At 39.8% G+C, this 26231-nt stretch overlaps 1 protein-coding gene across 14 annotated transcripts in view; it reads right to left on the minus strand.

Moving 5' to 3' along the window:
- The window catches only part of FNBP1 (formin binding protein 1), a 110914-nt gene that overhangs the window by 17294 nt on the left and 67389 nt on the right, over positions 1-26231 (minus strand). For 3 of the 14 annotated variants that reach the window (XM_056352313.1, XM_056352325.1, XM_056352326.1), the window contains 6 exons: positions 19156-19284; positions 17414-17560; positions 11158-11355; positions 9603-9785; positions 3671-3757; positions 395-409 (listed from right to left, as the gene is read on the minus strand). In XM_056352313.1, coding sequence (XP_056208288.1) covers positions 395-409; positions 3671-3757; positions 9603-9785; positions 11158-11355; positions 17414-17560; positions 19156-19284 — 759 coding nt within the window. The remainder of the gene's footprint in view (positions 1-394; positions 410-3670; positions 3758-9602; positions 9786-11157; positions 11356-17413; positions 17561-19155; positions 19285-26231) is intronic. The other 11 variants (XM_056352323.1, XM_056352322.1, XM_056352324.1 and 8 more) reach the window with 6 other exon arrangements.

A 26231-nucleotide genomic window follows, 5' to 3' on the forward strand; every position in this document is an offset into this window, starting at 1 on the left:
AACATTTCTCTCTGGAAAAGGTCCAGCAAGCACAGAGATTTTTTGTTGTTGTCGCTGTTTGAATGTTTTAATGTAGATTTACACAGTAGCAGAATTACTTGATACTATTTTTCTACATTTTCATAGCCCTAGATTATAAAAGTGGAAACTAAACTATTTATTGGAGTTAATTTTTAGCATCTTATTAGAAAGACTGAATTCTGATCACCTCTATTAGACTCCAGACCTGTGTATTCAGAGTTATCTGATAAATTTCAAAAAAAAGCAAACACAAAGAAGAAACAAATTTAACAGTTAATTTCAGCGTCATGTCATGTGTGGCACAGTGCACGTTAAAACACACACAGAAAATTGTGATTAAAACACAGGACAGGCATGCTGTAAATGTGCTTACCAGCTTGAGAGAAAGCTTCATGGAAAAATTGGAGAGATACAGGGTGGGGGGAGAAAGAGAAAAAACAACAGTGCATCAGTAGAAGAGGAACGTTTTCAGACTGATGTTACAATAAAATGACACAATCCCCTTGCTGTTGGAAGGCAAAATGGGTAACACTAACAGATCTGTGCAAAAGTTCACAAGGTGGGCCAGCGTTATCAGTCAGCTGCCGTTTCCTCACCAGAAACAGAAATGGAGAAGCATCGTATCTCTACACATGTGCTTTACCACTGCAGGTGAACATCTTGCCTGGATTGCCTTATTTAGAGAAGCTACAACAACAGTTACTTCTCTCATTACAGTAATATCTCTGAAGAGGGAAAAAATCAGGACTTGCAAATGTTGCAGGTCACTTCAGATCAAAAATGTGCTGAAATGCAGTCACAACCATCAGCAACTTTATGCAAGCGCTTAAGAGAAGGGGGGATAACAGCTAGCCAAAACTCAGTGAAGAGGTAAGGTATGGCATTTAGCCTCCAGCAGCAAAAAGCACAACGGGATCTCCTGAAATTCCCTAGCTCTCGAGCCTATGTCCAAAGGACAACATCCTTGAAACGCAAAAAAACCTGTTGATTGCGTACAGTGCTGTCCAGTCACACAGTCATTTCATGTTCTTGAACAATTCAAAAACAAATGCTCAGTCTCAGACATACTTTGGCTATACAGTCACAAAAGGTCAGGACCAAGAAGGAGGGAAACAAACAAACAAACCTATTCTCTTTACACCAGATTGATTCTATGACAGTGTGGTAAGACATTATCCAAGCTCCTTCTATGATACACATGATCTAATACTTCAAAAGTTACCACATTTCCTTGTACAGAGCCAAAACATTATCTTTTAGTTACTCTGGGAAAGTAAGGCTAAAAAATCAGTGTTTTTTTTAAAGAGCCTACAGAGTAGCATGTAGCAGCAGATGCCTCTGCCCTGCATCGTTTGCACACACAGCTCTCAGCAGCGCTGGGGGGCATCAGAAATTGTCAGGTGAACAAATGTGCCCAGCAGCTGACCACCAAAATTATCAAAGCCTCCTCCAGTGTTGCAAGACGTTACAACAGCTGCAATTCAGAAGGTTCTCCAAGAGACAGGGAGACTAACAGTGTTTTTCTCTTCTGTGTCAGGGAGCACAAGATAGCTGCTGGTCAAGACAAAGCCAGAATTAAAGCGAGAATCAAAATTACACCCAACCTTCTCCTCCAGCAGTCTGCACTGTGCCTGTCCTACCAGCTCTTTGGGGACAGTTGTGAGATGCTCCAACTATGCAAGAAACTTCTAAGTGCATATGTACACATGCTCGGTATTAAAGCCAGTTGAAATGAACTTGGAAAACACCTCTCACTCCAGGCAATGGTCTGTACTGTCAGACTTCTGAACTTCTTTCCATTCCCAAGTTCTCTGCTGTTTTACTACCAACAGATCCTGGCTATGGTGCACTTAAACAGATACTCCATTTTTAGCAAAAACACAGTTCATTAGGATTGGATTTAAAATAAATAAAGGTGGCTCCACACCTATGATGTTTTTCACAGCATGATTTAAAGAAATACTCATTTTTCAAAAATAACGATTACCATTAGTTAACCAGAATTTGTACAGCAACACATGCCAACCATTTAAGGAAAATATATGGCTTTGAAATAAACAGTGAAATGCTTCATTTGAACTGATGCATTCAATGACAATGCAACAGTTAAACTTCCTTCTGAAGTTTAGTCCCTTAGGAAGTAAACACATGATATTAGTCACAGTGCAATGAAGAAATTCACTCTCTCAGCTGTGAGGCCATTAAAAAAAAAGGCAAACAAAACCAATTCATTTGAGAGAATAAACATACAGGAAGGAAAAAGAATGATCTAAAATGTGCTGCTGAGGAAATTCAGCATAGGCAGCTTTTGTTTGCATAATTGCTTTAGCACTCCTGTGAACTTTAGCATAGACATGACAAGCACAAACTGAGATCCTTGTACATATATACAGACAAGACTCATGGTGCAGAATAAATATTTACCTATGAAGCACTCTATAAAAGGCACAAATGTATGCTACATGCGCTAGTTGCTAAACACTACTTATTCTAAAGGAACTATACTACTGCAAAGAACCATCTGCATCAAGACTATTCTTTTACTGTAAATTCAGCAAATTTGAAAAGTATCATAGACACTGTATGCCGAATTCTTATGCTGTTAAGTATGACAAAACCAGAGAACTTATTAATAGCATTATCAAATAGTGCATCAGGGATTGTTATAATCAGTACAAATCACAAAGCAGATCATAGACTGGAAACAATGAAATGCTGAAATAAGTCATATTCAGTTTTCCATTTCTGCGATGTGTTGATAATTTTACATGGCAGCAATTCAGTTTCTATAAACAAATATAAGCAGACTGAAAATAAATCTGCATTAAACACTAAATAACTACTTTTGCCCATTCTGTTGGGTTTGCAAAACTAGAAACGTGCTCATAGCACCTGCGAGAACAGGGGCACTTTCCCCCCGAATGATCAAATAAGTTATATTTCTTCAAAACAAGCAAATCTGTTTCAAGCTGTAGACTTGTTTTAAATAAGTCTAGCTTAGTCTTGCAGGGAAAAAATGAAGAGGCTAAGAGCCACAAGCTTCAATAACACATGAGAGAGCATGAAAGCCAGCAAGTCCATGTGTTATTGGACAGTCACCGACACTAACCTCACTTACAGAAGAGAGGGTTGAAATAAATCACTGGACTTCCATACAACCAGGAGGGTAATTTTACTTCTTAGTGGTCCTGTAACAATCTCCCCATACTCTGCTTTATCCAGGTGTCAGATTTAGAGGTCATATATCTCGATTCCATGAACTATCATCATTACACAGAGTTCAGGGAAGTTTCCAAAAGCTCTAGGGAGTGCTCCACAACCACAGCACAGAATGTGTCACTGCATTGCTGTAAATCATGATGCTCAGGACTGCATTCATAAAATAATTCAGAATAAATGCATGGAACATGTTTGTAGTACTTACACTGAATTTCACAGGTCCAACTACCTTAATTGTGCCAATTTCAGCATTTCCAAGACAGAGACATATCTTTCCTGCATATAACAGTGAGCTGCAACTTGCATCCCACCAAATTTTCCTTTTATCTTTTACAAAGCACATTTCCACAGCGCACACTAATGGCATTGTAAGTGGGGTTAGCGACTGTGCAGCAACGGTATGGGCTGATCACACCATACGTGGACTTACAACATACTCCCTAGCCTCAATGGCACACGTGGGTGTCCCTAAAGTCCTCTTCATGAGTTCTTTGTGAATATACAAAGACTGTGTCTGCTGGTGAGTCAGCAAGAGAAAACACACATCTGTTACACTGGAATGAGCATCGTACCTCTGTTTACTGCTTCTACAGCAAAAGACAGCTTGGCATTTAAATAGCCTTTAAGTGCAAAGTGGAAGCTCCCTAGAAACTGGGTGAATATTAAGTGTTTAGCATTCCCACAAAAATCAGAAAATATCAGATTTTTAAATGGTAACTTAAACACACAAGGTCAAGAAACATCTCTCTCTGTACTAGAATAAACCAGTTTTAATGACCCCACCCGCCAAAAAATCCTGGCCTTGGCACAAATATATACACTTGTGCTAGAAAAACAAGTATTCCCGGGGCAGGGAATAGAGCAGGTACAAGAAGGGGTGGCTTGCCGTTTCTGCATGCTGACAGAACAAAGCACTGACCACTCAGGCAGACCAACAGTTAAGTGTCAAAGAGAGAAGACTGCACAGTGTGTCACAGAGGCAAAATGGGAAGGTAAGGGAAAACATTAACTGCTACAACAGAAATACAATTACATTTTAGTGAAGCCAACAACTTTCATTAAAAACGAAACCACAAAAGCTCCTCCACAAGCCTTACATTCGAACCATCTGGAGGCTGGAACTTGGATAACAACTGTAATATCTCTGTCCCAGCTCCCAGACCCATCCTCTCTGCTTAATCACAACGCAGTCTCCAAAGTAAGAGAGAAGAGGAAAACCCCCACAGTGCAATGCAGAGTAATTCAAAGGTGTAAGTTCTACCCCTGGATTTTGTTAGTTCAGAAGTATTGCGCTTCAAATAAAGGTGCTGATGTTATTGCTGCTGTAGCAATAAAATAAAAGAACACAAAATTAGTTATCTACTAGCAGCATACCAATTTTTCTTCGTCCTCAAAATGGAATTGGAAAAAGCAGAGCAAGCATAAATGAAATTATGACTTATGTAAGTGGTTCCTCAGTTTTTGTACTCTTTTGGCTTCAAATCAACTCTGTCTCCTTAGGGAAGCTGAAATGTTATAATACTTTATACTGCCTTTGTAAAGAGCTATTAGAAACAACACTAAAAAAACTGGGGTTTTTTTGAAAAAAAAAACCAAAAACCAAAAACCAAACCAACCACAAAAAAAACCCCAACCAACCAAAAACAACCCCCCCACAAGACTCCCCCCCCCCCCCCCCCCTTCTAGTTCTGATCCATGATAAGTGCTGTAACACTTCTATGGTATTGTCTATAATGGACATTTCTGCTATTGAGGTTTGAAGAAAGAAGCTTTGAGGAAAACACAAAACTATGATTAGAAAACCATAGACACCGGCAAGAATTGGTACCCAATTTTTATTATTTTTTTTGAACAGACAAGGATTTCATATTGGCAGCAACCACTGATACCGGTATTGGTGCCTCTATATTCAACTTGCATCTGTTGTAAGTTCTTCAGGCATCTGCTTCAAGATTCATTGGATTTTTGATTTGGAAGCAAAATTAAAACCAGACTGGGCACAGGACATATCATTACTAATTATATAATTCATTTCAACAGTCCACCAGTGATTTTTTTTTTACTTTAGTTTTGTAACTTTTCTTTTAAAATGTAACAAAAGATGCTAAGCAGAAATTTTATATAAGGAAATCATAAAACATACTGCCTCTCCAGACATGTTCTGCTCCCAAAGATTTCATGGAGGAATTGTATGGGAATCCATTCACTCATCATTTGTTTCAAGGATCAATTAAAATGTGCAGTTCTGCTGCTGGTATTTATCTTGTTAAGGTCTTGGTATCTACTGGACTTGTTCACATTGAGTTCCTTTTTCTTCACTTATTCCTTAATAAGTACAAAAAAGGAGTATGATCCAGTTTCCTCTGAAATAAACAAATTGTTACCCTGGCTTTGTAGGATTTAAGAGCTCAGTTTATCAACAAAGCCAGGAAGACCTCCTTGACAATTCAGTTGAATACCGTAAAAGAATACTCAAAATGCCTTGTGGTCACCTTTACTGCAAGATGTCTGGCTGGAGTAGAATTTTGCCTGTGAACAAAACCAGCAGTGCTGAGACATACTCAGAGCAAATAAAATTACTCTGTGTCCAAAGCCAAGGACGCATTACACTGTGCTGTCCTGCTGGCTCCCTGCATGACCTTTCCAAAAGTTGCTTCACTAATGTACTTCTGTACAGATCAAATGTTCTTCTGTCAATGCAGTCTCCCTCTATAGCCTCCTGACTTCTTTAGTAACATCACAATTTGTTATTTGTAACATTACCGCTCATGCTCCTAAGCAAAATTCAGATGCTTTTGGATTTTGACTGGGTGGATGGAAAAGAAATGATAAAAGGAAATCTTATAGAATGTAATATGGTAAAAGCAGAATTAACAGTATTGTCTAGCTATACTGAATATAAAGGGGGCCATATCGACCACATCAGCTGAAACAAATCCCAACCACTCATTTTTCTTCTGATAAATGAACAGGACTTGGGGGTGGTTCTTGATTTTTTTTTTTGCCTGGTTAGAATTCCTTTATTACTGAAGGTCATATGGCTTTTTCATGATCTTCTGGTCTGACCATTTGTATAACAAAAATCACATTTCATAGGTCCTTGGTGAACTTGACAAGTTTCCAAATCAGACTGAGCAAGCTGCCTGAACTTTGCAGCCTCTCCTACTCCAGATCTGTAGATGAACCAAGTGGCCTGAATTTGCCCCTCTGGAAAAAGAGACAATGATCTGAACACTGGCCTCCAACTCCACAGGTTGAATCAGGCAGGAAAAGTATTTACATACAAACATCCTAGTGACTAACAAGGGAAGGAAACAAAAAGAAAGAGAACATAGTGAGAGGATTAAACGAAGATGTAGCAATAGCCTTTCCTTGCACATTTTCAATGAATGTGTCGGCAGAAATTAGAGGGATGCCACAGAAGACTACAGGAAACTGTTCTCATTATTTCACCTTTCACACAAACCACTTAAACCCAGTATGGTACCCAGAATTTGTAAGACTCACTTGGACTTCTCAGATAGTTAATAAATAAAACAATGGCCTTCCTTCAAGAAATATTAAAAGCAATTAGTTATAATTGCTTATATGGCCAAATACTACATAAGAATTTGTACATTTGAAATACAAACTTGTGAAGTGCCCATGGAACTACAAGCTAGTATTTTAAACCAAGTCAGAAATGTTCAGCACCATCTTCAACCATCTGTTCCATGAATGGCACTACTGAAGCACTAGATTGCAACACAAACCCCAACCCCCAGCAGTGCCTTACTCCCCAGTGTCTCAGCGCTACCCCAATATGAAGACGACTGCTGGATGCCTGCCTGCCATAGCAGGTGTTGCCAAGGCAGCCACTGCCTAGCACGTCCTCCAGGTCTGCTGCTGCAGAAGCAGAACTAAAAGACTGTCTTCCCCCATAAAAGCCACTGTGAAAAGATGCTCAGAGTCAAACTGCAACTGAGGGAAAGCACATTTAACAGAACCTGCCTTTGGACAACTTAGAAACTTCCCGCTTCCCCCGGGAAAAGCACCAAAATTGTGAGGCTTTTGTGTTCTGAATGTACCATTAAATGGCAATTCGCTAGCAAAGAACTGAAACCCACTCTCTATAAAACATAAAACATCTTTTTTTTTTTTTTTTAAACGTACTGTCTGTAACCACATGAGACAAAAACACTGTTTGCAACAACATCATTCTCAGTTCTTTGTGACTAACCACTGAAGTTCCACACTGAAATAATTCATACTTTTATACAACTCTAGCCCTCAGTCCTAAATGTCAATGCAGTCCCCAGAGACAGATTTGGGCTCTTTAAAGTAGTCACTTCCTTGCTATTAGTCTGCTCCAAAAAAATGTTTTAAAATACAGAACACTTGTGTCTCCTTCCTTTAATTTTTATAGGAAGAAACAATTCTAAGGACCTTACCTTAGGAGCCAAAGCCATGCTATGCCAGCTATTTTTCAGCACAACTCAGCCACGTGTAAGCTTCTGGGAAGATAAAGTCTTCCTTTTCTTTGAAAACCAGAAAATTTTATCTCAGGGACCTGTCATTTTACTTACTGCATATGAAGTCCACCAATGAGAGTACTGAATTCAACACAAACACTTCAACATCAATTTACCCATATAGCCACAGCTGCTGTCAGCAGCAGGAACAGAACAACTGACCTAGGAAAATTCAGGCCATGTTTCCTACTCTATCAGCAGTGAAGGAGATGGGGACAATCAACTTCTAACAGCGGTGATGCGTCACAGAATGTTGATCCAGTTTGATCTCAACCCAGGTGAATCCCCAAGGGTCAGCCACGGAGGCTTTCAACTTCTTTGCACCGTACAATACATAAACTAGCACCTAACACACTGCTCTTCAGCTGCTGGCAGGGGAAAACCCAAACCCTAATCCCTCAGAACCTCTCATCTAGGTTGTGGAATTTGCATACTAGACTGATAAAGCCTTTGCACACAGAATATAATTTTAAACTGTGTGCATCAGAGCACTGGGAAGTGAAAGTATGCGCAGAAACCAACGAAGTCTGTGGACTTAGTGGGAAATGCCCAGAAAAAGAGATCCTGGCTTACAATTCTACATGCTAATGCATGTAGGGAAGGCTGTTTAGTAACCTCTCATTTAATATCTTTCCTCCATAGTTTGCAAGAATGGCAGCTATTACTGGCTATTACAAGTAGTTTTTCAACTTGGTATTTTTGCAAAAATATTTCATTGACATATAGGGTGTCATGAGTAAAACCTGTGGAGAAAACCATTTAAAACAAATGAGAAAAAGTTAAAAGAGCATGGTAGGATTTTAATTTTTCTGTGGGCACTTTAAAAGTTCTTTAACCCACATCATCTGTTCAAGGAGGCCCAAAGGCAGATGCAGTAAACTTGTTGGGAAGCAGGATTCTTAGACTGTCTATAGGAGTCAAATCAATCCTTCTTATCTTACTGAAACTTCATGCTACAGGATGCAATTAAGGTCCTGGAGAAGTGTCAGCCCCAAATACTTAGAGCAAATTGTAATCAAGGTAGCTGCAGGGAACATTAAATTAAGGGCCCCCTCCAGTCTCCACCCACATGGCAGCCCTGATTGAAAGCACACCTACCATTGAAACAACTTTGTTACCACCTAGAATCAAGTTAATCTTTCACATCTCACCTGTTTTCTTAAGACCCAGAGCTTAGCAAGAACAAAGCAAGCTACCATTGCAGCACTTCAAGCACAACCTGAGGCCAAGCGTCTGGAACAGCAGCTGAACACAGAAGCATACTTGGCCATAAAATACAGGGAAGTCATCTTCCCACTACAACAGCAAGAGGTGTCAGATCATCTCAGGGCAATGCCTGAACTTGCACCAACTGAAATCAGATTTATTTTCTAGAATCCCTCCTAACTTACTCTCTTCCTCCTGACACAGACATCGAGCTGAATCCACTGTGCGGAGAGGAAAGCTTCTCACATTAAGGTGACAACACATAGCATCAGGATCAGAGTAAACCTCTGAATAGTGCTCCTGCAAACCTGCTCTGCCACAGACATACAGAGGGCTACTAAATTAATTACTTTGACTTCTCTGTATTACTTAATTTCAGCCTCTCCTTCCATACTTTGGACAATCCCTCCTCCCCCAAAATGGGTAACTTCCATCAGCAACTTTTGTGGTTTCATTGTTGGGTTTTTGACTACAAATGGCTTTATAGGTTGGGATTCCTTGGATTTGTCTGCATGTTATGATAAAACACAATGGATTCATTCACAAAACAAAACAAGTTTTTACGTAACAGAACGTGCAATAAAAGCGCAAGAAAGAAAGAAAAGAGAAAGAAAGAGAGAGAGAGGTATCCAGAGGAGAACTTACCCCGCGCTTTAGGCTCCTGAAGCAGTGGATTTTGGGTTTGGAGGTCATGAACTCGTTGAAGCGATGGGAGAGGGGTTCCTTTTGCTGCTTGGGAGACTGGGGGCCGTTGGGAACAGCAGAGGGTGAGGCAGAGGCAGGGGGAGGAGGAGGGGGCTGATGAGGGGATGTTAAAAGGGACATAAGCTACGTATAAGAGATGGAGAAGTGACAGAATAAAAACCAAAATAAAAAGATAAAACACAAAACAAAAATAAGCATCAAAACCAATATTTGAAATCCAGAGAAAAAAAACCCAATTAAACAATTAAATATTAAAAGCTATGGTTCAAAAGAGGAGAGAAAGGGGTATTTAAGAGTTGTGTTAAATGAAGAGTGTAATAAATGGAAGTTTTAGTAAGTGAAGCAACAGAAGAGTAACACAAAAGTATTTTGACAGGAAGCTCATGCAGACTCTTCCATGCAGTGCTATCCCCATAAATTGCCCTGTTCTGCCCTGTGGACAGCTCTGAATAATGCATATGGATACAGCTTTCAAATACCTGAATTTAAATGGATCAGATAAGGAAGGTACCTTAGTGCCCAGTAGCGTTTCTATTATCTGGAAAACAACAAACCACATTCCTTCCTGCTTTCAAATCATACCTTAGTAATGAGCATCACACTTTCACTTTTACAAATTATTCTATAAATTTGCTCAGGAATTAGTCCTGGGTTTTGTTTCTGGCTACACTGATGTAAGCACCAGAGAGCTGAGTTCTCTCTTATACTAGCACAACAGGATTGACCCATTTTGAAGAGGTAGTTTTTTTGACACTAATTAGGAGAAGTGGCTTGGTAAGGGTCAGAGCAAGGGTGAGATCAAAACAACGAAGCTTCTCTGCGCTTCCATCAGTGTTAGCAAAAACCGATTCAGTCCAGTCACCCTGACACATTCTAGTAACCCCAGATAAATACTGCCATGCATTATGGTGTAAAACATGACAGTGAAATGAAAAAGGTTTAATGGATACATAAGTTAATATAGTCTTTTAAAAAGTCAACTGCTCAGTTAGTTATGCTCCATTAGTTGTGCTTAAGAACGAACCACAGCAATTCCTTGTTGCCAGCCACCCGAATTCTGAACCCAGTGCACAGGCTGAAAAACTAATGCAAATGAAAAGCTATGGAGAGTTCTAGGAGAGTCAAAACAGTAATGCCACATTAAAGCTTCCCAGAAGTAACAATGTTAGTTCGCACACATGGCACTAAGTAAGTGGTATACAATTCCTTCTCTGAGTTAGGAGCAGAAATGGACCATGGCAGAGACGTGACAACTAAAGTTAAATTAATATAAAAACGGCAACATAATTAAAGAAATTATACAAGAAAAAAAATTAAAGATATAAAGAAACTTACGCAACCAAAGACTGCAACAAGACACCATATTAAGACATCTATTATTAACTTTCTAAATCTAAAATTATTTTTAAAAAATTGTAACTGCCAGGATTACCAGACAAGAAAAGTTATTGACTATGCACATACTAGCACCAAGCTCAAGTTTGCAAGTCAGTACCTTATTTTTCTTGATGAATGGCCATAACTTGCCCTTGGATTTGCCACCAAATTTCAGCTCAGACTTCCCATCCCCTCTGGAGTTAGAAAGGCTGGATTCTGAGACAGTCCGCTTCATTGGCTGTGTGAAATCCTCAAAGTCGATATCTCCTGGAGGCTCAAATCCTGATTTAAAGGCTTCTATTACCAGCTGCGAATCCTGGGATGGGACAGATCCAGTAAAAAGTAAACACCTCAGGTGAGGGCTGCCATCAAGTTGGTGGCATAGAAAAACAGTACAAGGACAAGAAAGTTTGTCTGTGTGGGAATCAACTCTTACAGTGACCACTCTTATTTCTGGGAACGAACAGCCTTCCAGACCTCAGGACCAATACAAGTCTTTCCACCTCCTGCTCCAAGATCAGAGCACTTTTCTTGGACCTATTTCTGCTACCATGATGTGCTTTAAGAAAAAAACAAACCAACCAACCCAAACACCTAGGCACAGCATCGTGTCCTACTGTAACAAAGCACTCCATTGTGTAAAGTTAAATACTACCAGATATTGAAGCCATAAATGCAGTTCAGAACACACCACTTCACACATAAGAAAAGTTTGCAACCTATGTCAGTCAGAATGTATTACAACTGGGAGCATAAATGGCTTCAATCCATTTCCTAATAATTTCTAAATAAACAATCAATCTATGGAAATAAAGCAGGTGAGCTTTAGTCTCAAACAGTCCATTATTCCTGTTAAGAAACTCCAGTTCATTCTGCAAAGGTATCACTGAGTGCAGTCATTACTCAAAACACCAACAGACAAAAAGCAGAGGACTACGGCCTATTTAGGAAAATAAAAAATACGTAACTATCATTAAAGCATAGGTCATTGTAGTTAACTAAAGATGGTGCTTAGGAAGACTAAACTCAGGTGTCCTCACTCCAATTTGCCACTGAGCTGTACCACCCCTGAATCTGACCACAGCCTAGCAATGTTTCACTTCTCTTTGTTTCGTCTCCAACACAAAAAAAAAATAAAAATAGCGATCTTTTAAATATCTTTTAAAGGCTCTTTCATGTCTATTGGTAAAAATGAGTAAGAGCTCATTATTTTTAACTTTACTGACTAGAAAAGCAATCACACTTCAGTAACTGAACAGATAACTTAAGTGACTCATAACGAAGATCTAAGGTATAGAATGGCTGGGCATGCAGCTATAAGCAAACAAGTGGAAAAATCCCAATACATACTCCTATATAAAGGAGCTCAAGTGATCATACTGCCACAAGCTGACACGTTGGTGCTTGTGAACTCTGCTACAGTAAATCGCAGAAGCTTATCTTACGAGCTTTACTTAACAACTGAGCAGTCCAAGGTCATGCAAGTAGCCCAACACCTTGGTGCAGGCAGTAGCTGGGAGCTCCTCACACTGTCATTGAAGCCACATTCCCTTGTGGCACTACTAGGAGTGCTAGATGCAAATCAGCCACACACTGGCTGTATATTGCATACAATGGTTTCGCTCTCTTCATCCCCCCTCTTTTTTTTTGACAGAGGGAAAAGGAAAAATAAATAAAAGCAAGAACAATATGTAGCGTTTTTCCTAGTCAGGTCTACAAACAATTAATTATACATAAGCTCAAATTCATACCTCAGCTTGCCAATTACATTTAAATCTAATGAACTCAGAAAAAAATATTTTAACGCACTTCATCTACTTGTCTTCTTGTGAAGAGAGCTTTTTATTTCATACTGTTCTGACTGTTTTCTTCTAAGATCATTAGAGAAACTGTGCCACAGCACACAAATACCTCATTAGCCTTCGAACTTGTTGCTTTGAAGGCATTTCAAAGATTCTGCTTCTGTCCATATGTAAAACACTATTCATGATAAATCTATTGGGATATAAACATATCCAAAGGCCAGCCTCAACTGAGTAAACCAAAGATATAGGAAAAGCTTTGCAAAAGTCTTCAAGGGATTGCGAAGAAAGCTAGGATTCAGGATCCTCAACCTATCAGGGTGCACTGCCAAATTCCTACACAGCTTTTAGGGACGTAGACCAACATGTCCCATTATCTTGTCCTAGTTGACAATAAAACTTTCTGAGATGTAAATATTTTAAAATATTTTTAGTAATAGTTACGAAAGATGAAGAGGGAAGAGAGCAGAGACTATAAACCAGGGGTCCTCAAACTATGGCCCGCGGGCAGGATACGGCCCCCCAGGGTCCTCAGTCCGGCCCCCGGTATTTACAGACCCCCCCCGCCGGGGGTTGGGGGGCGGGGAAACCAAGCAGCCGCAGATGACTGCCTGCCACTTCATCCACGCTGGCCCTGTGGTTAAAAAGTCTGAGGACCCCTGCTATAAACCATACACAGGGTTATATTAAATACTCTATTAGTATTTTATCCTATGCATGGAGCTTTTCATTTTTTCCTCTTAATTTTAGTGTTCCTTCCATTTAGTCAAAACTCCTTCCACTACAACAGAGCTAAAAATAACTAGCATGCTCCATATATCACAGAGATAATGTCATAACAGGAACTCCAAAGTCCATAATAAATTAATTTTATCTGCTGCTACAGTCTTCTGAAGCAAGTTCTGTATAGGTTCACCTAGCAGTCACTACAGCTTACCCTTGCAACATAAGCTCTGTGTTGTCCGAGTTCTTAGAAAAAGGACATGAAAAATAAGCAAATTTATAATTGCACTAGAAACGCAGGACTAACCAGTATTCCCAGCTGAATCCAGACAATTCCTATAGCTATTAGCAGGAATTGCATACACTTCAGTGAGGGCATAAAGCAATCTTATTTACACAGTTTCAAATGTAGTAACTAAACCTGAAAGACTGGACATTTTGCAAGTGGGCCTGAGGCAGAACTTTGTAATATTTAAGCTGCACAGAATACAGGAAGTATCATCTGTCCCATATGTCGTTCTGGTTCTTAAGACTATCCAATGAAATAGGGGCCCTGGAAGAAAAGCTATCTTCCAGAATCCTGCTAACATCCACAGAGGGAAGGAACACAGAGCTGGCCACAGAAAGGAAGCCTGTTAGTACCCCACACTTCCATAGTTTCAAAGTCTCTATAGAAAGACTCCTTCTTTACTACTGTACTATACAATTCTGATGCAAGAAACCATAGAGGTTCAGAAACAATAGGAACCCCACCTTCATAGACCAATGTTCCTAACAAACCTACCCAAAGCTGAAAACTGATTATCAAAAAGCTCCAAGATACCTACCTGAAGTGCAAAGTTGTACTGCTTTTATTTTGTTTCTTCGTGTTAAACTGTAATGTCTTAGCATCAGCTAGCACTATTCTACTGACAGCAAAAGAAGCTGCAGAAATTGCAGGTTCTTACATCCTTTCAGCTAGAGTTGACACAGTTTGGTATACAAGGTAAATTACTAGAATTGGTGTTTTCCCTAACCACACCACCTACGTCACCCCACCTCCCCTCTGATCAATACTTCTGTATCAGTTGTAGTTGTTCCATTTAAAGCTCTGGTTTCTGAACTGAAGTTACTGTACAAAGAGCAGAGCTTTCACTTAACCCCTCCCCTTCTTCAGTAACTCTGTATGTGATAGCTGGGTAGAAAAAAGTGAAAATAAATCCAAAGGATACCAAGAACTAAATAAAAACTCCAAATGCATCACTGCCTTTTGTCAGTGTCATAGTGTCTGACCTTATGTATTTCAACTTTGGTGACACTGTAGTTTTGTTTATGATGACCAGATCCTGGAGATCTCCTCCCAGCTGGGAAACACATGCCTGTGTGGGCCTAGAGTTTCACACAAAGCTTTTCCTCCTCAGCAGGCTCTTGGTTTTGTTCACCATTGCACTAGTTATATTATCACCAGCTGTCCTTGCATTCAACTTCCCTGGAATCTTGACCTCATTTTCAAGGTCGACTACAACAAAGATCTAGTTGACATCCCTACTGAAAGTCTTTCAAACCTGAAAAACATTAGTAAAGGGAGACAACCTTCAATTTGAATCTTTCGAGGAAAAGGAGACACTCTCCTGATGGCAGCCTAAGAGTTCAAACGTACTACTTAGAACATTAAGGGCTGAGACAGAAAAGGTCTGCTGTAACACTCAGCATTAGTGGCAAAAGCAGGACATTTTCTGGAAATAGAGAAAATACAGCTTTTAAATTGCTAGTGTGTGTACCTATGGTCATCCTTACAAAGTGACAGGACCTGCATGGCAGGGTAGAACAAGCTTATCACTTTTATTAGACTCAAGAAAGTTAGAAACTACTGTTCCAGAGATGAAGAAAAAAATCCTTGATGGTATTCCAGGAAAAAGAACTCTTTATGGACAAAACTTTTTTCCAGACAGAATATGCTAAATTCTTAGTAATTATTCAGATGTGACAAATCTGGTTAAATACACTGTTTTTTAGCATGGTGTTTATAGGAGATCCCTCAGTTACAAAAGCTCAAAGCCACCATTTTCTAATGTCATACCGGTGCACATGAGCCATTAATCTAATCTACCTGTGTGTGAGAGAAACTAACTTCAATATAAAATTCATGGTGATTCAAACACCTAACTTAAGTCTTGGGTGTGTTTTGCTAAGACCTCACTTGAAGCTTCAAGCATAGGCTTAGATATGAATCTCCCCAACACAATTTCACCACACAGCACCAAAAGCTGTACCTCAAGAAGGGTATGTTGTTCTAACATGGGAATCTGTGCCCCTGTTAAAGAAAATGTATTTTTAACTAAGAAATTTAATGTGCTGAAGCAGCTAAGTGGCAGAACCAGGCCTTGTCCCTAGCGTAGCCCTAATCCAAGGCTGGTTTAACACCCAGTCCAGTTAATCGGTGGCAGAACAGAGAAACAACAGATGATCAATTTGTGGACACAGGTGCTCTCAGAAACACAGGTGTTTTTAGAGAAATTGGTGTATGTGAATAGGAATTGCTTGTTCAAAGACTAACTGTGCTTGAAGGAGCGTGTGAGTTAAAGCAGGCAGAAAGAAGATCATGATCCCAGGAGGAGCTTGGAACTGAGGCAGGGACTGGAACCAAACAGATGAATCACCTGGGACAATCAGGTGATGGATTTTCAGAACTGACAATACCAAAGGAAACTTTAAAAAACTTTAGACATTAACTAATGATTTGATAAGTGTATATAAGCTGTGCTGTATCCCTTGGTTCTCTGCCATTCACTGAGGTGGTGGCAGAACTCTGAGTTGTGATTAAAGCAAACCTAGTGGTACCCACGTCTGTGTAAATTTTTCCTTTAACACCCTACTCTGCCTTCTCTCGCCCTGAAGGAGTAATCTTCAGATTCCTTGGTTTCTTACGCTTCTCTCTGTGAGAGCAATTGCTGAGCAGAAAGTAGTGGATTCTTTTAAAAACTTTAGCCTCAGGCTTACGCTGCCAATTAATGGCAGACTCTGGGCATTGAATAGCTCAGAAAATATTTCAATGAAAAAGTTGTATGGGAAATTCAAACAGCCAGCAATACACACGCTGCTTGTATTTGAAGCACTAATGTGATCCACGAGAAGGACTGAAAGAGCAAGCAGAGACTTAATTTACAAAGGAAGCAGATCATTCTGAAAACAAAATAGAACACATTTGCCCTTGTGGTAATTGTACATCAGGAAGTTCAATCAAACCCTTTATCAGCCTTTTTATCAGGAAGACATGTTTTTACTCCAACAACGATGTTCACAAATCAAGATTTGGAAGAGCTTATTTACAAATTGCTAGCAAACCTCAAATAGCAAAGAAAGATAGGAATTTTGCCATTTGTTTGCAATAATTTTTGTAGCAAACACTTTCAACACTTCCATTGTAGTTATTTTTATAAGAATGAAGACATTTCTTCAACATTCCGTTTTCTGACACTTAGATATAGAACTCCCATCTGAATAAGAATTGGTGATTATTAGGTATCTGGAATTATGTCCACCATCTTCCTTACTCTATGCAGAAGCCTATTCTTCGATTACAGTATTTCAAAACAGTAATGATCCTAGTAAAAGGATAGAATATTTGAAAAAGAGACAGAGAGAAAGAAAAAGTAGAGACATTTCTGCATGTTAAGTAGATTTGGGAAATAATCTGAGCACATCCTGCCTCAGACAAAGTAGCTTGGGACAAGCAGCTATATTTTGGTTTAGTTCTATGACTATAAAGCTCTTGTGCTGCAGCCTGAACAGCCCAGGATTTAAGTTCTCCGTATGTAAGTGATCAATACTAAAGATGACAATCAACAATCCAAACAATGCAACACTTACATTCTTGTGATCAATTGATTCCGCAGCTTTTGTTATTTCATCCAGACACTTTCCAATGATAGGGATCACTTGGCGGTCAACCTCTGCAAAAGTTTTCATGGATTCCCCTATCCTCACGATTCTTCTTTCCTCCATCTCTTGTATTTTCTAAAACATTACATTTCATTCAGCTCAAATACCAAGATTAACTTCAGTTTCAACCCATTTTTCTCCCCAGCACACATCAGCTTCTTTAAAATTTATGGTTTAAATATATTTTCAAGAACAAACTAGGGCAGCTGTTTTCATGAAAGCACTAAGGAATATTGCTCCCTCAAACATCCAAATATCATTCTAAAAGTAATTGAAAAATTCTCAGTAGTAGTAACAGATTAACTTTTTATGTTAAAAATGCTGATTTGTCAAAACCTCAGCTTTAGACTTCTGTAAGGATGGCTCCTAAGGCTTTTAAAAATAATTTCTACAATAGTAAATTCTTTCATTTTCAGTGCATGTTCTGAATGATCTTATTTGCATTCCGCTTCAGAATCCAGGCAAACAAAAATCTTGATATCTCCCCCTTCTCCTTTTCCCTAGAAGGTAATTTTTGGTTTACAGGCAGTCCTATACATCATGTATTGTTCACACCAGGGCTTCTCAACATGTCCCCTGTTGCTCAATGGATTCAGCACCACCATCTCCAGCATCTATTCCATAAGCCTTTCATTAACAACAGAGGGAAACTTGATATGGCGTAACACTATTATGACAGATTATAACAGGATACAAAAGGACACAAACAGGAACAGCCTGTTTCACCTTAAACTGCAGGAATCTTATGGAATGTTGTCAACTTAACCCCCACTGCCTTGACTGATCCACAAGCAACATGAGTTCTTTACAAAACATCTCATTTCAACATCTAAAAGCACTAGAGCTTACTGGTGCCCTGGTAGTGAAAAGGATACATCTGCAGTAATTTAAGCATGCTCACCTACAAATCAGAGTGCTTACCAGATCTAACATTAAATATAAGTATCAGTTATTTCTCATCAGATAAGCATGTGGCATTTTCTCCCTTAAAAAGGTTGTACCACTTCTGATGATTATGACCCATTACAATGGAACAGGCATTTGGAACTTCTGGTCTACTACATTAACAATCTCTCTTGATTCAGTCAAGTGCAAACACAGATTTTCAGTCAGTATAAACCTGATGGCTTTTTTGTTCTTTCCCTACAGTCTTTCTTTAGGCACCCCAAGACATAATCAGCAAACTTGCTTAAACTCTTTGACATTCACTACTGCAGAATTATTGGTGGTTTAAACTTAAACATCTGCGAAGTCCGATTTGAAGACAGGTTACAAAGGGCTATGAGGCTTTACAGATGTAATGATGCCCAGCTGACACCTGCCCCAACAATGCAAATAATGTTCTCATTCCCCAGCTGCATGGACACAAGAGTTTAACAGAGCAAGACTGTGAGGATTCCAAAGACTATTGTAATCTGTCATGACAATTTAATGTCACCTTCCTCATATATTATTGGTCACTAGATATCTAGTCTAAGAGAAAGGAACAATTTATCCTGTCAAGCTCTTCATCTCTTCAGCTGGAAGATTCCATATAAAATTTGCTAACAGTGACAAAAATCACCAAAAAGTGAAAGACAAGGTCACAGAATTGAGGCAATGTGCAATATGCCCCTCTGTTCTTACCATAAGATGATGAGCTACTCTAGATCAGTGCTAGCAGCCCTTACCTGGAAGATGTTTGGTATGTGTGTGTAGTAATGATCATGCTGCTCACTGTTGAACTTCTGTAGAGTGGAAGAATATTCTGCTTTGCTGTCTTCTGCCATTTGATGTCGGAGCTGGGCTTGCTGTCTTGCCTAAATAAGTACCAAAAGAAATGTATTATTTATATCATCACATTAAATTGCATTGTGTTACTCCTCATCTTACTATCCTTACCAGTAGGCAGCACTGGAACATCAGCATATGGGCCTATGGACGGTTCAGCTTTTGGTTTACTCCCGTTTTGTGAAACATTTAATCTATGTCAAGCATAAGTCTGCAGTGTACACACTGTGCCTCTTATTTTCTTGTGTTTCAACATGCTATCTCCATGAACTATTTTGCATTCCATGAACAACCTCTCTTTGTACTGCATGTAAAACACCAAAACAAGTTTGCCCCTCTACTAGCCCACTTAATAGGCATGTGCATTTTCTCATATGCTTGTGGACACTCTTCTTGCTCCACTGTACGCCCTGTTGGATGGCACCTACTATGCTCTAATGAACTACAGACCTGTCATCTAGCAGTACTTTTTGGGGAAAGGGAAGCGACAAAAAAACCCACCCAAATCAAACCACAACCGAACAACTACAACCCCACAAAACCAACAAACCAACATGCTTTTGTCTCATTTCACAGGCCTTAGTCAACAAAATCATGACAAAACATCTCAGCTCCTCCTCCACCTGTGCTCTCTACCGCGTCCTTTATCTACACTTCCCTGAACAGTGCTGGCATGAAGTGCACAAGGAAAGGGGAGCCTAGGTAGCAGCGGAGACATGACTCCCTTCTTATTTTAACCCACATAGATGATTTCCTTTGCTACCCAGCATATCAGAGCAATGGGCAATTAACCTCACTTCTTTCCCTAGAACAATCTGTCCCTGAGTGACTCCTTTATATTTTCAGATTCCTCCCCTTACAATTCCTGAGGCCTTCTGTTATCTGTTTTGCTGCCCAGTATTACTCCCTTACTGCCTATCCCATCTGTTTTAGTTGCCTTTTCCTTCCTTGCTGCTGGCCTTCATACAGCAACTCTTCCTCCTCTTCCCTTCCTACCCAGCTCCCTACACCCACGCGCCTTCAACAAGTGGGCATAGGACAGGGAGCAATGCTCCCCTCTCATCTACTTCACATTTACCCAGCCAGAGCTCTGCTGCTCAAGTGCTTGCTCCAGTGAGAGCTATGCCATCGACTGGAGTGAGCTCAGGACTTGACTTTGTAAATTTAAACGATCCTAAGTCTGCACTCATTTTCCAGGCACTCACAGAGCTTCCTCACCCTGCGTTGCTGACCTAGCCTTGAACAGTCTTGTGAGTGTCCAGAGAGTGGTATGTTCCAGTCACCTCCTCAATTTCAGAATAACTCTTTTAAGAAAAGGGAAAGACTGCTTTAAAAACTACTTAAAGCGCTTTGAGGCGTTTCAGGGAAAGCACAACAAATGGTTTTAGCATATTTTAAGTGTGCTCCCATTAAAAACAGTTCAGAACAGGGTTATTCTTTGAACTGTTCCAAGAAGACAATAGTTTCCTGACAATAAATCCATGAAATACCCAATCATGGAACATTTTAGCAATCATAACTGGAAGGTAGAAAATTCTGCCAGGTTTCAAATCTCAATTTTCAAAGAAATAGGCTTCCCTCCCATTTGTCCAGCTAGCAAATCTCACCTAATAATTTATTTCACCTCAATTCAGTTATTTCTTTTGCAAGCAATCAGTTGTTGGTCCTTGATTCCCTTCACATTCTTTTGACAAAAATAATTCAAGCGCAATGAGTGAATATGGGGCACTGAGTGCAAACAGGAGGTGAAACAGTAGCATCAAATGGAGAAGACTGCAACTGTAACCAAATAAGTCCAATAAAAGACAGATTTTCAACTGTGCTTTGTTCCCCTGAAGTTTTAACTGTCCACTAAATCCTGTAAAGGATGCATATATAACTTCAGAGAATGTACCTGCTGCAATGAAATTCCAAGAAGCCATATCAATAATTTTCTGCCCAAGTGCTATCTAGCTTATTAAACTTTATCATCCACACATTTATATATAGCTACATTAAATACGAGTGGAAAACAATATAGCCTTTACTACAAACACAAATTTACCAGAGAAACAAAGTCAGCCATGGAAAGGCAGACAGCTGTAAGAGTAACATTCGCCTGTCTCCCAACCCATTCCTCAAGTCCCAGCTGCTACAGATCAATATCCATTTGTGAGGCCCATTCTCTTCATCTACCTAAGATCAAACCATTGTTTCAGCTGACTTCTACAATAGCCCCAGTTCCACTCATACAGCTGTATTTTTTTTTGGTTTTGTTTTAAATAGTGCAACTCAGGAATTTGTCCCTTGACTCAATTGTTGAAGCAGAAAAACAAGAAATCCATTATTACACATTTCCAGGCAGATCCAGCAAACATTAAGCCATCAGAGTTCATTTTCATGAGCAAGCTTGTTGGCTGGATATAAGCAAAGCAAATCTGAGCTAAACATATACAGGAGTAGACACTCTGTTTCCAAAGTTATCTTAACCGGTCCCAAGTAAGAGGAGGCAGCAGATGAGTAAGTAAAACTGGGTACATTCCAAACCCAAAAATTTTTGTACAAGAGCCCCAGTGATGTGTTGTTTCTCCTGGCCATTTAATGCATTTGGCAAGCTTCAAGCAGTTTAGAAATTTTTCCAATGAGGTTTTTGGATCTTAAAATAAACACATTTTGAAGTCTAGAATTTTTTTATTACTTCATTTGAATATGTCACTTACTTATCACTTCTTGTATAAACTGGATTATATTTTAAGTTCCTTAACTCTGATGAAGCACAGAATGATAAAAATTAGTTGATGGCACTAAGTTTCACATTCAGCGTAACGGATGCAGTGGCCTGGTGCTGCAGAGAATCACAGGAGCTATTTCAGGAGGAATTTATAGTTGAGCTTTATAGAAAATAAATTTTTGGCTCCTTTACTACTCACGCATGCAAACAGTTTCAGAGAAGATTTCTTTGGGCCTTATTAGAGTTAATGTTAAAATATTTGCTCTAAACAGTATTTTCAGGTGGAAAGGCTTTGGAATAATCAGCCTCTGTAAAACCAGACCATGACTTCAGAGGCAAGGGGATGATACTGTGATGCAGCTTTCAGTCAATGTACTCTTTTTGCTGGCCAGGGATGACTGAGCAAGAGCTCACATTTCCAGCACCACATTTAAAACCATGATCCAGATCTTCTACACATTACCAGATTCTTCAGCTGTAAGAGATGTCAAGGCTAGGTACTCATAATGCAACATAAAATGTCCTCACCTCTTGAAAGGAAGAGAGAATGAGGTCACCTTTCAGCATCACGAAAAAACAGAAAAAGGTATGTATATTTGCGGGATTTGGGTGGAAACGAAGAAAAGCAGTTTGCTTTCAAATCTGTTCTTCTACACGTTTGCAAATGATACACAGATTTCGCACGCTCCTCCCCCCAACATACCTTTGTAACATCCTTTTGTCCCCAAATAAACATGCACAGCATATATACGTACTGCTTCCTCTCCAAAGACTGTTTTTTGTTAAGGCAGTTCCTCTCTGAACTCCTGTGGCAGCAACAGAACCCAAAGGTCACACACCAACGCACTTCTCATTAAGACAAGCACTGCCAAGGATGAAGGCCAGCCCACTAGGCAGCACCATTAACCTTGCAATGCCGATATTGGTAAAGGTCAGTTTCCACTGCCACGGCAACCTGATTTAAACACAGTCACACCAGAGGAGTGTCTTCCATAACTAACCCTGAAAGAAAACTCTAGGCAAAGGAAGTGTTGCTCTGATATACTGAACTAGTTAAAAGCACACTAGCAGCAGATAAGGCTTATTACATATGACCTCCTCTCTCACAGAAACAATTCAGAATTGCCCTTAAACATAATTAAAACCAATCTTTTTTCCTTCCTTTATACAGCCTTGCTAGTTGATGGGGGAGGATGCAAGACAGTAGCTAACTGTAGGGCTACTATAAAGTAATAACTGTCAAAGTGTTGATATTTAAAATTGGTAGAACTGCAGCTGTCTTCAGAGCTTTAAAGAAAATAAATCAGGCCTCAACAGCACTCCCCTTATGTGAAAAACACCAATAATCTCAATAGCCAAATGAACTGGCAACACGCACTATGGCTTCTATCTCTTCTACAAGGCAGCAAACCCAAATGTCTCAATATTATTTTAACAACTTTTCCTGTGGATTTTCTACCCAATTGCAAAAACCGAACTTTCAACAGCATCAAGAGTTACTTCCAGGTGTTTCAGTCCAGAGACGGCAGGTTTGAGCTAAGTGACAGATGCCAGGACGGGACATTGATGAGACAGTCTTTCATGACTGAGTACTTACAGAAGTATTTCTTTCCCCTTTAAAATAAGAAATCTGTTGACCCTGCAACCCTTTTAGTCTGAAGTAATCCATGTTAGGGCGATATATTTAGCCTGAACCTTCTCATCACCTGCTTGAAAAATCCTACAGTTCAGCAATATGATGCAACTTAAGTAACTACCGCGTATCAGGATAGACAAAAGAATTACAGACAACAAAAGTTCTTCATAATCCCTGCAAACATGCAGCACTAGTAAAGCTTTATCTGCTGATCTGAAATCAATCCTAATATTTTATGCCTTTGACCATCAGTCAAAAAGGAAAATTTAACAAAGAAAGGGGATATACCTTCTTGCATATACCTTCTCTTCCCAAAATTCAGTTTGATATGAAAGGCAAGTGGTGATTAAGTGTAGGAGAAATTTTTAAAAAACAAGTACACTTTTCTGCCATGTCAGTCTCCAATACAGAAAAGAATGAAGGATATTTTGCTGAGAACAATTTTCTAAGACACATTCCAGAAACAGCAAGAGGGTCAATAGACACACTGTCTTCTGGGTTTACACAGACAAAAAAGGCAGCTCCACAAGGCTGTTAGGGTGGGAGTGATACGAATAACTGAAAAGGGCAGAAAAAAGCTTTGGCGGCTATTCAGCTGATCCCCACTAAGTAGAACAGTTCAACTTCTCAGCAGTCACTCTTGCCCAGAACGGCAGAGTTTCTAGTCAAAATTCTGGTGTATTTTCATTCTTCCTTCTTTTCTCCCATTCCCCCCCCCCTCCCCCCCTTTTTTTTTTTGTTAAACCCAGACAGCATGTGAGGTGCATCACTGCCAGGCCACTGCCTGCCAAAATAGATCTGTCTTTAGTAAATCCAAGATCAGACTAAAATGCAAACACCAAAAATCACCCCTGTTACCCGGCCCGCAACTACCTGATTCCTTTAAAATAAGGATTAAGGCAGACTCAGAAACACTTCACCAATTTCAGCAATGCTTTCAATTGCTTACAGATTTTTCAGCTGCAGGCTCCAGTCTCCCTCCAGACAACCTCACATAGCTGCCCTGCTATGAATGGGCACCATCATGAACAGTGGTGGGGTCCCCTCTTGGAAGCAGTGACACTGGCAGCAATGGCAGAATCATTAATAACAGTGGGAATTCTGCCAAGGACTTTGAAACAGGGCCAGGATTTCAGGCTTTGATTTACATAGCCTTCACTATTTACTATTTTACAATAACCAGTTTGGTGCCTCTGAACTGGCAAGCAGAAAAACACATTGAAGTTTGCTTTCCTGAAGGCAAGAAGATAGAGCAGGGGGGGTGCAAAAAAAACCCCAACCAAAACAGACAGGAAAAAACCCAGAGAAATATCCTTACTTTTAAGGTGGGTTTTTTTGTTTGTTTGGGTTTTTTTTTTTTTTTTGGGGGGGGGGGGGGGGCAATGCAGGCAGAATCTGAGAATCTGTGGATCCTTCAAATCCTTTGGCTGACTATAACATACAAACGAGGAAACCTCTGACAGGGGATGGAAAAATCTTCATCACCAGCTCTCAGGGATTGTTATCTAGTGCAGTTGCATTGCACATAATTTTGCCAGACTGCAGAAGTGTGCACTAACGAGAGATATACCAAAGCAATGAAACACCACTGAAGCTCTAACAAGAACAACTCACCAAATTAACAGAGCTGGGACAGTAACACAGTAAGCACACTGCACAAAGCCCTAGCACAGCTCTTTAATTGCTCTGGTCACATCCACACTATTGAAAAAGAAGTAGAAGTCATATTGCAACAAGGACTCATCTGACTGTATCAGTCCTATACTCATATGGTCCTGCAGCATGACTAAAGGCACTACTGCTTGCTGATTAATGAAGTTGGACAACTAGAGGTTACTTGAAATCTTACATAAGTGAACGAACCCAAAACTTCGGTTGCCTGGCTTTAGACTCAGTTCTGCCAGAGACTCCCTTGCACAAATCTGAGCGCTGCCACGTGTATTGCTATTTCTTTTTTATCATGTCCAATCATTCACCTCAATTTAGTCTGCAAAGCATTCATAGTGGTCTGAACGCGATGTGTAAGAGAAGGGCCATTACAAAGGAATTAAGAACAGCAGCATGCACCACCATGACACGTGTCAGAGAAGCACCTCTCAGCACACCGCACCAAGGCCTCAGCCAAAGAACTGTACCTTGAATCCCTAAGTTTGTCTCCTGGGACTGCCATTCTCATGTCATGAATACTTAACATCCAAACTCTCTAGGTGACCAAACTACAAGTCCCTGCTAACATTCAATAACTTGCCACACTGCTCAGAGAAACACAATTCCATGAGGATACCTACCAAAACTCTAGTTTATTACAAAAGAAGGTGCTCACAGTGGGTGGAAAGCTATGTGGACTTGAGGGAGGATGTAACAAGAAGAGATGTATTCGAAGCAGTGGCCAACTATGCTTAAATGATTTCTGGACATGTGTTTAGTTGTACTGCATAAGCAGTTAAATTCTGTGGTGTATAAATGTAAATACTGAATATACGTAATGGAAATTATTTCTTTAATATAAATAATGGAAATTATTTCAGGACTGTGTAATAGATTACTTAGTTCATACTTTGAATACTGGGCACAGTTCTATTCATCTCTCTTCAAGAAAGAATTTACAAACATAGTCAATGCAGAATGGA

This window comes from Falco biarmicus, chromosome 9 (genome assembly GCF_023638135.1).
Source record: "Falco biarmicus isolate bFalBia1 chromosome 9, bFalBia1.pri, whole genome shotgun sequence".
Classification (NCBI taxonomy): Eukaryota; Metazoa; Chordata; class Aves; order Falconiformes; family Falconidae; genus Falco; species Falco biarmicus.